Genomic DNA, 15,243 nt, shown 5'->3' with positions numbered 1-15,243 from the left:
TCAAAATGGAAAGACTAACAAACTATTGTCAATGCGGCCCAACAAGTTTTAATTCTGTCCTAACCTCGCTGAATTGAAGCAGATTTGATGCCACTATTTTCATTAGAAGCCTCCTGGGATCTCCTGTGCCCCTGTTTTTAGATTTAAGGGGACTGATGAATGGCTTGGGATACGCTAATTATACAGACTCCAACACAGTGTGTCACTAAGTTTGCTCCGTGTTCCTGCATGTCCAGCTTTGTGAGAGCTAGTTTTGAGTTTTAAAACTGCAGAGTGAAGATATTTTTGAAAAATTAGGTCATCCTGGCTCGTCCTGGCTGCATCAAGTGGCAATTATGGTTTAGGGTTGAGATTAAATTTAGGATTAGGTTAAGAAAAGGCTAAAAGTTGAGGGTGGGAATGAAGTGCTGATGTTGAGTGTTGCGCATGGAGAGTGACTAGTCCAATTGTGTGTGTGTGTGCGTGCATGCACGCAGTCTCACACCACTAATCACACAGTCAAATCATTCAGTAGGGATCATTGCATATATTTACACAATTAAACAAAATATTTACCAATAGCATATTGACCATATTACATAACTGATACAAGGGATAATTTTGTAAATCCATATTTCAAGTTCAGTGTTAATAATATTTCACAAAATAGATATATTTTTTTACATAGTCCAACTATGCTTCATAAATACATTTCAGGCAAAGCACATAGATTGAAATGTGATTTAATATGAGTAACACCAGTGCCAACTTCATAGCTGTGGTAGCAGTGCTACAGTGCAAGGTGTGATTCAATTCCCACCCACTCACACTTGTTTCACACCGTGCGTGTGTGTGTGTGTGTGTGTGTGTGTGTAGGTGTTTCTGTGTGTGTAAATGAATCACACCTTTCTGTAGCAAACGGCATGGACTCCAGAATTCTCATGAGACAATTAATTAGCTGGTCACCTGGCTTTAGATAAAGGCATCTTTAGCATTTTTGAACCTTGCATGTGACACTCATCTCTGAGAATTCTGTCATCATCCCACATAGCAAACAGCCAAAAGAGAAACAAGTGTGCATGAGAAGAAAGGTCATACTCTTGGTTTTACTCTCCAATATTGTTGCTGATTGTTCTGTTGGCTCTGCTGCTTGGCTTTCAACATCCTGCGTGTGGACATAAGCAATGGTTATTAGCTTTAAAAGAGTACATTCTGGCTGAAGTACAGTAATACCAAAAAAGTATAACATAAAACACTTTCACATCCTAAATGCAATTTATACACACTCGAGGAACGTTTGAATCTGTAATGTACTTACTTGTATATGTAGTAGATAACAACTGCCAGCATCACTAAGACGAATAGGGCAACAATGACCACGGCTGCAATTAACCCTGCCTGCCCTGCATCAGTGGAGCTGATTAAGAGCTGGAACTGCTCACATCGGCTGCCTTTGTTATTCTCATTGCACCTGATTTTTAAGATACGACGTAGAAAGAAATGTAGGCAGACTGTCAGCACAAAGGAATTTTTTCAGCAGCATTGTCATCTTGTGACGTCAACAACATAAAAGTTAAAGGTTTCTGAAGACTCAGAGACAACTTTTTATATTTTACTTACACACAGGAGAGTGTATTCATGGAAGGTATTTTATAGCATGTCCCTCCATTCATGCAGTAGGTGGCTTCCTGCCCATTACAAGGGTCTCCGTGATCTACACAGACATAATAACATTAAGATAGCTCTAACAGGGCTCTCACTTTAAAAAATTATTTGTTTCTTCAGATGAGTTTTTACTATTACCTGCCATCATTTGTAATGTTTTTGGCTGTTTCCTAAGAAGACAAGAAACATTTATGTCTTAGAAAAGGAAATAATTTCTCACCACTTGAGGAACGCATGGGATATCCACAAGTGTCAGATTCCAGTAATGAAAGCAAAGTGGCATATATAAACAGTTTGTTGAATATGAAAGGCATTGTGAACTAATATTGCTTTGTCAGAGGAATAAATTGTCACTGAGTGATATAAATCAAATAATGTGTCCTTACCAGCTCGTATTATCCCAGCTTTTGGTAGTTAGTGCAGGTTCCTGCGGTGAGTCATAGTGACGCCTCACAACAGCTCCTAACTGCTTTTTGTTGGACATCTAAAGACACCGTCATGTGGGCGTGTGTTCCTCCCTTGGCCTAAAAAAATGTTGTGATTGCAGTTTGTCCACATTGTAAATGGCGAGCTAAACGTTAGGATACTACCTACTGATTGCAGGTAATTTGTTAGTGTGTCATAAATGATGTCATTTAATGGCATGTGAGCTATACATAGAAAGCTAAAGGAAGTTTTAAGAGTCTCCCAAGCCTCATTGTGACCATTTTGACATCTGTGTGAGAATTTCCGATTAAAACTGTGTACACTACATTGTGTTGTATTTTCTGGAGGTTTAGTTGCATCATGCGATCAGGCACAGGATTGGTTGAGGAAATCACCTGTTGTGCATGTGAGCTGAGCGTGTCTGGGTTTGGTAAGAAACAGCTGAATGATTGGTATGCAAAGAAGGCATGAATGGAATCGTGGGGACTTTTTTTGTAGTCTAACAGCACATCACACCACCTCTTTCAGACGGATAATTACTGTTGTAAGCACAAAACCGTTAGTACACTCATCAACTGGTCATTCTTAATTGTTCTAGTGGTGGAAGAAGTAATCAAACTATTTACCTCAGTAAAAGTAGCATTACAACAGTATTATATAAATTATTCAAAATTTCACCTAAATAAAAGCTTTCAAAGTATTGGCAACAAAATATAAAGACCTCTTAATGCAAGATGGCTACTTTAAGTGTTGTTATTGTTATTAGGCAACAGTTAAATCATTGTATCATCGTGTGAGTATTAAGCAGTACTTTAATGTTGGTTTTGGTCACAGTTGACCTAGTTTTAACTACTTTATAAACTGCAAAATCTGAGAAATATATCTTTAAAAGTAAATGTAGTTATTATTCCAAAGCTATGTTTGATATTAAGTTTATAATTTAGTAGCATTTCTTTATCCATTAATTAATTTATTAATGTTTACAACTGCAGACTTGATAAACGTTTGTAAGAGAGCCAAAAAGGGGCTAAATTGCAATACACAAAATTGAAGGAACTGACAGCAAAGTGACAGATGGGTAGTTTGTTATGTATATATAACAAACTACCCATATATATATATATATATATATATATATATATATATATATATATATATGTAGATATATAGATATAGATATGTGTGTGTGTGTGTGTGTGTGTGTGTGTGTGTGTGTGTGTGTGTGTGTGTATATGTATATGTATATATACATATACATATTGGCTTAGTTGTTTGTTTGGATTTTTTTTTTTAAATTAGTTCTCGTTCTTGTTTATAATAAATACAATAAAGCTTAACTTTTTGGACGGTCCCCAAATGTGCTAGGTCTGGCACTGGGAATGTGCTGAAAAACTTTTTCAAACTGCATTGAAAGGATAAAAAAACACTCAAAGATATTTTTAATATGCTGGCAACCCAAAAGGTTCTGCCTTTAATAACTGATTTTTAAGCCATTGTTAAATTATTTTTAGACCATTGTCAAAGCTAGTAGTCACAATATACACTATAAAATCGGACAAGGAGATCTTTTAAAAAATCTAGGAAAGAGATTGCCTTGAAAAAGGTAAATAAATGTAACTGTTCTTATGTTACTTTAGCTTATATTTTTTCTAAGTGAAACTTCAGAATATCAAGGAAGTCAGACTTCACAAAACAGTTGTGTTTATTTGAAAGTATTTAGGAAACTGTTTAATAAAGTAAGCGCAACAAAATTCTAAATTCTGTCTCAACATTCTTTACACCTTGAGACAAGTATTTGTACAAAACAAATGAAATTATACAATCAAAACAAATCCACTTTAATAAAAAAAAAAAATATTCAGATTAAACCTTTTTCTCTGACTTTACTAAATATATATATATATTCAATCAAGATTTAGACAACTTCAAAATACATAATATTTTTCAGTTAAGTCAGACTAACTTCGTTTACTTACACTTAAAGTTGCTATAATTTTGAAAGAAAAGGTTAATTCACTAATCACTTGTAAGTTACAACAACTTCACAAAATTAAGTAAATACAACATACATAGTCAATTTAACAATTAGGAACAAAATATACATAAATTAAAACTAAAAGTCCTATTAACCTGCAATTATCAAAGCAATCAATTTGCAAGTTTCCAGTTTTTTAAAAGTAAGATCAACTTGTGAGTTTACAGTGTAAAAAGGTCCCTTACTAGTTGATATTACTCAAAAAGAAAATGAGGAAACTGATTGCCTAGAAAAAAATAAGTAAATATTACTATAAGTCTTAATTTATTTTTACTTTATATCTAATTGTTAAGTTTGCTCAGAATTTAGTTATATACCTAATTTTGTGAAGTTGTTGCAACTCAAAAATGACAAGTTTAATTTCAGTTTTAGTATATTCAGTAAACCAGCTTTACTATGCTATATATCTGTGTTCTCCTGGTTGCAAACAAGTCAATCATATTTGTATTTTTATGAAACAAGTTGACACAACAGGACTTGGAAATCCATTAACTTGAAAAACTTTTGCTTTATATTTAAGTGTTAGGTTTATTTGAAATTGAATTGTGAAGTTGTTGCATCTTAAAAATGGCACACTTGATTAAATTTATCTTTAAGTGTTTGCAACTTCATCAATCTAATAAATAAATATATAAATCAAGTTAGTCTGACTTAACTTGATCGTGACAATGAGAATTTTGCTAATGATGAAGTTAGAAGATCTGCAAGTTGTTTTGTTAACATATTTAAGAACATACAAAAACGACTGACTATTTTGCAACCAGCAGAATACAGATACATGGTGCAGTCACTTTGGTTTACTAAAGTTGCTAAAACTTAGAAAAATTGATTTAATGAAACTTGTCAGTTTTAAGCTTCAACAGCTTCACAAAACCAAGTAAATCTGACAGAATTCTAAGTAAACTTAACAATTAGATATAAAGTTAACAAAATTAAGATTAATAGTTATATGTACTTATATTTTTCAAGGTAATCAGTTTCCTAGATTTCTTTTTTTAGCAAAACTAACATGTCAGATTTTACAGTGTAACTTCATAAGTTACGTCAGACTAACTTGGTTTACTGAGGGTGCTAACACTTAGAAAGAACACGGTATTTGTACTTATTAAGTTAAGTAAAAACAGCTTAATTTTAATTAAACTTACACTTAAAAAAGATGATTGTTAATTAACTAATTACTTAAATTGGTAATGCGTAAGTTAAGTTTTCTCAACTTGATTTCCAAACATTTGTGTTAATCAACCTTGATAAGTTGATTTGAAAAAACTTAATTCATTGGTGTTACCAATGAAAGTTTTTTTTTAAATGGTTAACAATTCTCTTTTTTAAGTGTAACAATGAGATATAAAGTAAGCATAAATTAAGATTAAAAGTCACATATACTTATGTTTATAAGGCAATCGTTTTTTCAATGTTATTTTGGGTTCGATCATCTTGTCAGGTTTTACAGTGCACCGACAACACAGATGTGATGTTGCTATTCTATTCTCCCGTTATCCTTATTATGTGGGCCTAAATCCTGCGCTATATTTTTTATCAAGTATTTAAATACCCATCTGGGAGTGTCACAGTGACTGCAGCCTGATAAATGACATTAAATACGGTGATCTAATCTCACCACAGAAACACTTGAGGTCACTGTAAGAGTATTAGTGATTTCCCCCCCTTTTTTTCGTGCGGGTGGGTTGTTATCGCGAGGAACTCTGAAGCTCAAGAGGTGAAGTGAAGCGAGAGTGTTTTTCTACGTCGACGCTTCCAGGGTGGCACAGAAAGAGGGACGTCTGCAGGCTCTTGTGGCTTGACATGAGCATAGATTACATGTATGCTTTATTCATGTGTGTAGATCTATCCCGGTTTCCTCGGGGTTGACGGCTGCTGCTCGTCACACATCTGTAGCCGCTGGAATCCTGTTTTCAGCACCTGGACAGCTCCCGGTCGAGAACCTCTTCCTTCTTATTGTCGGGCACATGGAGTCCCTGGTGTGATTGTGGGGGAAGCCCTGCAAGCACATTATGCCTCCCTCCGAAGATGTCGTTACCCTCCTGATTCAGTGACAGCCCTCTGTAGCTACGCTGAAGGATGCTGCTTTCAGTCCGGAGTAGGTGTTTTCGTCGTGCGCTGTCTTCTGAGAGGCGATACGGGTGCTTGGCCAACGCAAATTTAAGGGGAATCGCAGCCTACACACAGCAAGATCTGAGCTTCCCTCACACTCATCATCATCATCATCATCATCATCATCATAATCGGCGAGAGGGGAGATATTACCATCATCACTGCGAGGGCAAAGGAGTCATGACCACACTTTACACAATGTAGAAAACGGAAGAGGTTAGTGTGTCTCTGTGCTTCTTTGCGATTGAAAGAGCGCTGATGCGTTAGTGTTGCTTTGAACACGAATGCGTGGCCTCAAAGCACAGTGGGAAATGTTAACAGCACCATAACTGTTTATGGAGCTACGACTTGGTTGGAAATGATTGCATCTTGATGGATGCAGAAGACAGAGATAACCCGCTTGTTTTTTGTGAAATGAAATAGGGAAATAAAATGCTGCCATTGTGGACAGCCACCTCCGCTGATGATGCACTTACTGTAGACTGCTTTCCTAACAATAAGTGGTAGATTGTTAAGATTGTGGAATTCAATTTCTCTGAAATTGTGACTTAGTCTAGAAACACTTTGTTCTGCAGAAACGATTTTTGATCCCACTTGCCTTTCTGTAAGGTGAGCACCTTACAGAAACTGAAGCACCTTATTAGGAGCTGTGGGACTTTGTGTTCATCTTATAGCCAGTTCGGGTTTTTTTGTCCTGATTATTGTGCTATAGGTCACATTTTTTGGGTGTTGCAGCAAAACAGTGTCACTATCAGCACTTGAATGACCTGGGCTGATTTATTATGAGTAGCATTTAATCTGCTGTGCTTCACTACATTACTTTGCTGAGGTTGTGAATGCTGACTCCTCACCTCTGACGGTGTTTCGCTGTGCCTCACACACACCATCCCAAATCCATTTGGGAGATATTGTGTTAATCACAAACAATAACGCAAATATATAATCATTTCAACTTATGTCTCGTTAGCAGCTTCAGTGATCCTTTTACTTTTGCAACACAGACTTTGTCATTTTGTAATAGTGAACATGTCATGTGAAATGCTCCTGTCATGTCTGTTCCCTGCAAAGCAGCTGGAGAGGGCTTTCACTGAACAGGGCTTGGGCATCAATGGCTCTCTATCCCGTGGCACAAAGAGCTAGCATCCTGCTGTACTTGCTATGCAAGAGGTGTGATGTTCCTTAGCCCCTGATTCACAGAGCGGAGCGTATATTGGAGGAGATTTAAAATCCATTACGGTTTAGTGCTCCCCAGGAAATAGTCGAAGCTGAAGTTAGGACAGGGCGCCTTCAGGAAAAGCACACGCACTGATACTTCATTGATAATTTTTCATGCATTTGTTGTATTTCATGATTTTGGGATCAAATCTTCATTTTTGACCTTGAAAACAGCTTTGGCACAAAAAAAGAAGTTGCTCTGGAGCCACCAATCAGCTCTCAAAATCTTCCCCAGCAGATGGAGTTTGCCCATGATTTGCTTGTACTTGGAATTAAAATTTAAAAAAAAAAAATTAAAAAATCACTTGCAACTCGACTTGGACTTTAACACAAATGACTTCACTTGGACTTAACCCTTTACCTTGAAAAAACTTGATACCAAAAAGAGAGTCATGAATCAATTTATTTTCTGAAGCAGCTGACCTTTTCTTTCAGCTCACTGTTCTTTCCAAGTGAGATGACACTTGATTCTCCAGATTGACTTTGTCTGAACCAATCTGACAGCGTCTATTTAAATTGCAGCAGAGAACAAACATTATACATTACTCAGCGCCAGTTGGAAAAAAAAATAGCAGAGATAATTTAGTTTCCATACAAAACTATGCAAAGGTAAACCGAAAAAAAAGAAAACTGAATGTAAAACATGGCCTGAAATTTTTAGGTGCAGTTGCCACAACTTTCAACAAATTTGTTTTAACAAGCAAATACACATTTTAGAAAAGCATTCACGTCTTTCTAGATCAAATGGTATCGCCTTGTTATTAAAATGGCATTACATTTGGTAAAGAGCACAGTATGATTCGTTTAGGACTTGAAACTGAAAGTTAAGGACTTGGACCTTGACTCAGAACCTAAGCATAGAGACTTGGAACTTACTTGGGACTTGCAAAACAGTGACTTGGCCCCACCTCTGCTAATCACTGTTTATTTTTTATGTTTTCCATAGGTGTGGTAGGAGCCAGCTCTCTGCAGTGGTGAAATCACATTTCACACTTGGGGTCATTTAGTGTGAACGTCTATTTGCAGCAACAAGACCTCAACATGAGCAATCCCCAGTAAGTATATCACCCGCCAGAGCCTTGTTTGAAACCATCTCTGAGTGAGTGTGAAATCTTAAATCTCTATTTATAAGCACGCTGTTTCATGCAAAGGGCGTCTCTGTGTGGCAGGATATGATTAGCAGAATGGGACCTGCATATTCTAATGCCCCCCTTCCTGCGAATGACTTTGAACAGGGATCAGCGGGAAAGAGGAGCCCGGCCGCGTCCGGCGTCTCAGAGTGAGTGAGTGAGTGAGCGGCCGGCCATCTCCAGTCTCCGCTGGCATCTCTTAGCATTCAGGAGGGATGTTCACTTGTCATCTTCTCTTATTAATAATTACTCTGTGTGTGGTCCTCCAGACAGCCCCAGCAGTCTGATGACAGCTAGGGTTGGGGCTAAGAGAAGGGAAAAGAGGTAACAGGGGGAATGGAGTGGAGTAGAGTGGAGTGGAGTGAAGGGTGAATGCAAAATGGGTTCAGTCAGCTGCGTCTTCTGGTTAAAGGCACAGGATGCTGCTTCCAACCAGCAGAGATCTCTGTGGGCCTCAGACCAGCAGATTAGTGCAGCTGATAGTTCAATCCATTTTGAAGGGGAACATTGGTGCAAAACATCTGCACCCAGATAATGGAGAGAATGTGTTGACTGGTTAGTAGTACAAAGGCATGATTTAATGCTGCAGAATGCCAGCGAATCTCTGTGAAGTGACAGATGGGAAACTCTCATGCAGAGAGAGGTCTTTGGAGTTATTTTCACCCCTGCTCTCTTGACTTGATGCTGCTGTAAATCCCTTCTCTCTCGCTCTCTCTGTCTCTCTCTGTCTCTCTCTCTCTCTCTCTCTCTCTCTCTATCTATCTATCTATCTATCTCTATCTGTAGCCCTGTCGCATCTCTGCTGTGGAAACAGTGGGAGGCAGCATGGGAAAATTATTAGATGCTCAAATACAACAAATTCAAGGCAATTTATCTTACAAATTTCACATAATTTAATTTAAAAAAATTATCTCTTTCTATGTCTGAAGTTTACATAAAATAAACTGTTTGCTAAGAGAAAATTAAAACCCCCCAAACTGAAACAGCCTTACAAGCACAAGTTTTAACACACAGGATGCAGAAAGACTGATGAGATAGTACTCTTACTATTCGGTCTGTATAGAGCTGTTTTTAGATTGATTTATTTATTTATTTATTTGCATTCAGCACACAAAGAGTGAACAGCACACACCCCGAGGAGCCCAGTGGCTTTGAAACGGGTCAGCTAACATTTACTGTAACTAACCTCAGTGTCACGTGGTCCAGTGCCATGCTGCTGTTAATTTCTCTCCATAATGAAGCCCACTCACCAATCGCTAGAATTTAGTCTGTTGATTAGCATGTCATTGCTAAACAGCCATTGTTTATGATCCGATTTTTAAATCTTCTTTGTTGAAATTTACAGATGCAGTCTTCATTTTTATGTTTGTCATAGATTTTTTGAAGAAATCTATTGATGAGACTTTATTGATTAAATTCTTTGAATTAATTATATTGATTGATTTTCACATCATTTTTAATTATAAGATAATTATTAATAATAAGATCATATTTACGAATAAAGGGCTCTGGATGCCATGCAATACATTTCCAGTGCATGCTATTAGTTATTTAAGCTAAAGTGTAACATTAAAGTAGCCTGTTATTCAGTGAAAGAAACATAGATTTTTCAACTGTACTTTCCTGATTTCCTGTACTAAAATAAAAAATAGTTTTTTGTTTTCCAAAACATGGAAACACAAATTCCTCTTTAAGATAATATGTTCAATTACTAAATTACATGGGCTTAAGTCTGGCAATAATCCTTTTTTGGCAACAGATCCCATAAAAACAAAAAACTAACAAACAAAAAAAAAAACAACAAAAAATAAAACTAGCAATTAATGGTTCCTAACAACATATATTGTCTAAAACAGCAAATATTGTCCAAAATCTGATAGTTATTTATCTTGTTTGTGTGTGCCATTGATGTCCAGAAAAACTATTTTAAAAATCATCAGTGTTACGCAGGATGAATCTGGGCGCTCTAGATTATACTGAGTCTGTCCTGTTGCAGGAAATACTAAGCAGTGTATTAAAAATGAAATTATATATTTCTGACCCCTTTTAAAAACTTACCTTCTCAGTGGGGATGAATACTGTACACTTTTTTTGACAGTAAGAAAAATGTAAAATAGTTACTTCCTTACCCTTAAAATTGTTCCTGTGTGCATATACAGCAGAGTTACATGTAGAAGTTACATACTTGAATGCAGCTGTTTTGATTTCTGCAGAGTAAATGTTAATGTTTTATAGGTTGACATGGGCAAACACACTCCAACAGCCCAAAATGTTGCCATAAGGAGATGTGCTGCAGCTTTAGAAACTTTGTCAAAAAAGACAAATACAAAAATCAAAAAACAAGTATGGAAACTTGCTGCAAATGAGAAAACGGGCTGCTGAAAGCCAAAACAAACCCCTAAAACAAATGCAACAAGAAAAAAAAACAAATAAAAAATCCCCTGCTGCATATCCAGTCAACACAACATGGATATGCAACACAACTTACGTTCTCCAGACCTCCAGGGGGAGCATTTAACAACTGATTGTCAACACTGTTGGTCTAATACAATATTTAAAAGACTAAGGCCAAATGCTAAAAAAGGATGCATACCTTTTAATGAAGCCTCTTAAGTCCATTTTTCTTCCCACTTGAAAAACAAACGCTCTCTCGTGATCTCTCTCTCCGGTCAAATATCTAGCTGTTCCACTGAACTCCCCCCCCTTGGAGTCTCTAGAACTTTGGTTGTGTTGACTGGTCATGCAGTGTTTTTCTGTTTCATTTGTTTTGGGGGTTTGTGTGTTTTTTACTTTGCATTGTTTCTCCATTGCAGCATGTTTGTTGTTAGTGGATTTGTTTTGGCATTCAGCAGAATGCTTTTTCATTTGCAGCATGTCTTGTTGATATATTTGTTTTGGATTTTCATATTTGTTTTTGAATTGGCACTGTTTCTGAAGGGGCCGCATATTTCTCCTAGTGGTTTCAGACTGTGGCTCAGACTTGTGGCTCGTTTTCTCTTTTCTGCTACCGTAGTTTTAGGCTTCGTCTTCTCTGCCAGCTAATTGAGGTGATATGGACACAAAACGACAGCTGAAACATTGTCTCTGTTAACAGTAAAAAGGAAGACTTCAAAGGCCAACAAAACACATTCACCCTTCATTGATGCAGTGGGATTGTGTAATTTCCCCTTGGACCTTGAAAGAGCAAGCGCTGCCTAAAAGATCTGATCTTACAAATGTACCACTGTGTCGGGAGCCTCTGTCAGGGCTTCTCCTGCTGCTGCTGCTGCTGCTGCTGCTGGGGAATCTGGACAGTGCCCATTTAAGTGATTTGGCACATTGGTCTCGCTTTCCTGATGATATCAGGGCAGTGAATTGCTGTGCACCAAGGAACAGCCAAGTGTCCGTATACAAACTTATTGGGTAAGACAGAGTGGCTGGGTTGTAGACAGCTGGCCAGAAATACCGTGACAGTGAGCACTCAGAATGACAATGATACGGATGCCCTCTGCAAACCACCAGTTCATGCTGAGGCAGCACTTTCAATGCACTGAAGTGACAGGAGCAGAGTATTTATTGCACAGAAAAGGTGATTCTAGATATAATGTGACAAGCATCAATCTAACCCTTTGTCATCATGATAAAATAGATATGTTAAACTAGATTTAATCATTGTGTGTTGGAATCACATCATACTGGACATAAACTGTTGTCAATACTACTGATATGGGTTCTGTGCAGTCACACCTCAGTGCTGAAGGTTGAGTGACTGTGCTGTAGGACATGTCAGCTACAGTTTCAGTGGGAATTTGAAGCAAAAACCACTCAGCCACAACTGCCTCTTATCCCAAAAGAGTATTATCTGCTGATACAATACAGAGAAAAATCCAGTGCAGATGTCATTCATCTTGCACTTTTCTCAGGCCTGAGTCTGTCTAAAGAAGTATTTCACTGTTGGAAAAATTGTCTTTTCATAAAACTGGGCTGTCTTTGCAGTAAAGACCAGATAATTTTTCACTGGTGCTATAAGATTTGAGAAAACAGTGAAAAAGAGTTGTGGCATTTGCTTTTCCTTAAGCGGTAGAAAACCTACAACAACCAGAATGCACTGAGCTGCACCTCCCAGTGATGGATGACGTAATGATGTAACGAATGATGTAAAATTTTTTCCCACAAGAAACAATATGGTGGCTGGCCATTAACAACTATGGTAACAAACGAATTACAAATAAAGGGTAAGCTAAAATATGTATCTAATTAGATTCTGGGTGACAAACAGGCAACACAAGGCAGGTTTCCATGACAGATTTGCAAAAAATATAATAATATTTTCAATTATTCAATTACAAGGTGACTGTGTTTCCACTGAGTGATGTTCTCCGACTTTTTCTCTGGTGATAAAAGACCAAGAAGCATGGTGATGGATGTTCAAAACATTGACATTTTTATTTCTATTGCAGCCACCATACTAGCCGTCATTATTTCCAATCCAAGGCAATGTAGGCGTGTTTTGCGAGTGATAATGGAAAGGCATGCCCCTTATACGTGGGAGCAGCCACATATGAGGAATTTCTGGGAGCTGATAGGCCATGATTTCACAGAGGAATTGTATATTTAAAATTTCCACAATAACACCTCTTCTAGTTCCTGTTGCATCATGCCTGATAGAGCCAATTCCTACTGACAACTGTATAACCATAGCATCATGTGACCCAGAAAAGCCAAAAAAGTGCATCTATTGCAGTTTTGCAAAATATGGCTTTTTCAAATCCCCTGAGATAACAGGAGTACGTTATATTTGCAATTTCAGTTGGTGCAATTTGACAGCAACAGGTCTTGGATCAAAATTATAATACAAAATTAGCACTGCCTAGTTTTACCCTTTGATTTCAGTATTTTCAGCCACCATTTTTACAATGACATTAATATTACTGATAATGTTAATAGTATAGTGCTCAACTCCTGTTCACAAAGTCTTTCATTACAGTCAAACAATGCATTAAAATGTGTTTCTGAAGACATTTTAGAAGAAAAATATAAAGTGCAGCAACATAATCTTGTTTTTTATTCAATTAGCGCTGCCTAGTTTTACAGTTTGATCTGGTCTCTGTGGCAATGGTGGGAATTTAGAGATGCAGAAATACAATCTGTTGTTTGAGCAACAACCATAGAGCTAACATTATATAAATAGCGGCAACAGTCCCAAAGCAATCAATGAGCTGAGATGTTGGCTGGCATGATGCGCTGATAAGATGGAGGGAAGTTTACCATTTCATTTACGACCCACATTATTATGATACAAAGCTAGTTGAAAATCAACAAAGTATCCCTTTATCAAAATAACAAAATGTATAAAGTAAAATACAAAATATTATGACTTGAACACATTCATTGAGCTTTTAATGTCTTTAATTGGAGTTTAAAATTATACTGAATTTTTCCAAAATATATTTCTTCTTTCCGTAAAGGAAAGGGGAAACAATACATTAGACATAACATCAGCAACAACAATAACTGTCGGAGTCCATCACAACCACAAACAACAGCAACACATACAGCAAGAAAAAACCCTACTAAACAAAAACAACTTAACAATAATGATTGTTTTGTTTGATTTGGTTTGTCGTTTCCATTCGGACCAGCACTGCTCCTAATGACTTATAATAAAATAATCTTTAGTTGAGCCCATCAACAAACTTCACAAAAACGCAGAATTCATCAAATCATCATGTCAATTTGCCAAACACAGGCCATCAGTAATGGAGTTTATCATATGTATCAAGTCAAGTCAATACTATTTATAAAGCCCATTATCAGAGGGCTTTACAGCCTGCGACATCTCTCTGTCCTTAGACCCTCACATCGTCTAAACTCCCCAAAAAAACCCTGTAACGAGGGAAAAAATATGATAGAAACCTCAGGAAGAGCGACTGAGGAGGAGTCCCTCTTCCGGGATGGACAAACATGCAATAAATGTTGTAAATAACAAATCCCATCTAATATTATCAGCTCTAACCATCAGAAACAATTTCATCATTGGAACAGTTAAACAACATTTCATCATTCATCAATTATATTGAATTAAAAAAAGGGATTAAATCAACTCTGATTTTAGTCTAAGTCTCAAACTGGTTTTAATCTTGACCTTACACACAAAAATAAACAGACTCAGACTCTGACAGTAAATTCGGCCCCATACAGTTGCAGAAGTGAACAGATTATGTCCTGATGTGTCTTCGGTCAGCATTTGAACCTCCTTTATGTGCGCTGGTGTAAGTATTCAGAGTAAAAAGATATCATTTAGTTTAACTTTATGTTGAGCTCAGCAGTATTGGACTTCAGTGGCCTTTGAGTACCTTTCCTCACTGACAGCTGCAGGAAACTGAGGCTAGAATAGATTACAAGTGAGATTCATTTAAACTCCAGATCTATGGAATCATCGCATATTGCCGAGAGGATGTTCTATTGAAAATGTCCAAGAGAAAAAAGGGTGTTCTCGCAAGTTTTTCCGAGAAATGTGTCTCTGAGAAATTAGGGTGTTAGTCAGCTAAACTCCCAGCTTCAGCTTCAAATTTCTGCTTTCATAACACCTTCTGGTCTGTACTCTTACAGTCATGGGTTTTGGACTACCTAACGCTCCAGCTACATTTCAATGGCTTATGAACATGGTGGTGAATGGCCTTGAAGGTTGTGCTGTTTACC

General features: G+C 37.1%; 2 protein-coding genes across 3 annotated transcripts in view; one reads left to right on the top strand and one right to left on the bottom strand.

The window, feature by feature from the left end:
- Positions 1-511: 511 nt before the first annotated feature.
- On the bottom strand, positions 512-2,382 carry LOC121950509 (U-actitoxin-Avd12a-like). Of its 2 annotated transcripts, XM_042496529.1 has the most exons (5): positions 2,031-2,382; positions 1,783-1,814; positions 1,600-1,693; positions 1,298-1,450; positions 512-1,144 (listed from the first exon to the last, which is right to left on the bottom strand). In XM_042496529.1, exons 1-5 carry the CDS (start codon positions 2,126-2,128, stop codon positions 1,072-1,074), a joined length of 450 nt encoding a protein of 149 aa, XP_042352463.1. In that variant the 5' UTR covers positions 2,129-2,382; the 3' UTR covers positions 512-1,071. The 2 variants fall into 2 exon arrangements, with proteins under 2 accessions (XP_042352463.1, XP_042352464.1); XM_042496530.1 differs by lacking the exon at positions 1,783-1,814 and having other exon boundaries at positions 1,865-2,382.
- Positions 2,383-5,873: 3,491 nt separating this feature from the next.
- The window catches only part of tmem266 (transmembrane protein 266), a 57,126-nt gene continuing 47,756 nt past the window's right edge, over positions 5,874-15,243 (top strand). The window contains exons 1-2 of the mRNA XM_042496465.1: positions 5,874-6,433; positions 8,379-8,487. Of these exons, the coding sequence (XP_042352399.1) occupies positions 8,474-8,487 (14 nt within the window). The 5' untranslated portion in view covers positions 5,874-6,433; positions 8,379-8,473. The remainder of the gene's footprint in view (positions 6,434-8,378; positions 8,488-15,243) is intronic.

The sequence above is a fragment of the Plectropomus leopardus genome, chromosome 11, assembly GCF_008729295.1.
Source record: "Plectropomus leopardus isolate mb chromosome 11, YSFRI_Pleo_2.0, whole genome shotgun sequence".
NCBI classification, from domain to species: Eukaryota; Metazoa; Chordata; class Actinopteri; order Perciformes; family Serranidae; genus Plectropomus; species Plectropomus leopardus.
This window is presented reverse-complemented; position numbering and strand designations above follow the sequence as displayed.

Bases quoted from the DNA above. Each gene is read 5' to 3' on its own strand.
- LOC121950509 (XM_042496529.1), bottom strand. From the start codon at position 2,128: ATGTCCAACAAAAAGCAGTTAGGAGCTGTTGTGAGGCGTCACTATGAC. The intron at 1,694-1,782 runs GTAATAGTAAAA...ATGTCTGTGTAG, and splicing joins AACATTACAAATGATGGCAG to ATCACGGAGACCCTTGTAAT. The intron at 1,145-1,297 runs GTAAGTACATTA...GTCCACACGCAG, and splicing joins GTTATCTACTACATATACAA to GATGTTGAAAGCCAAGCAGC.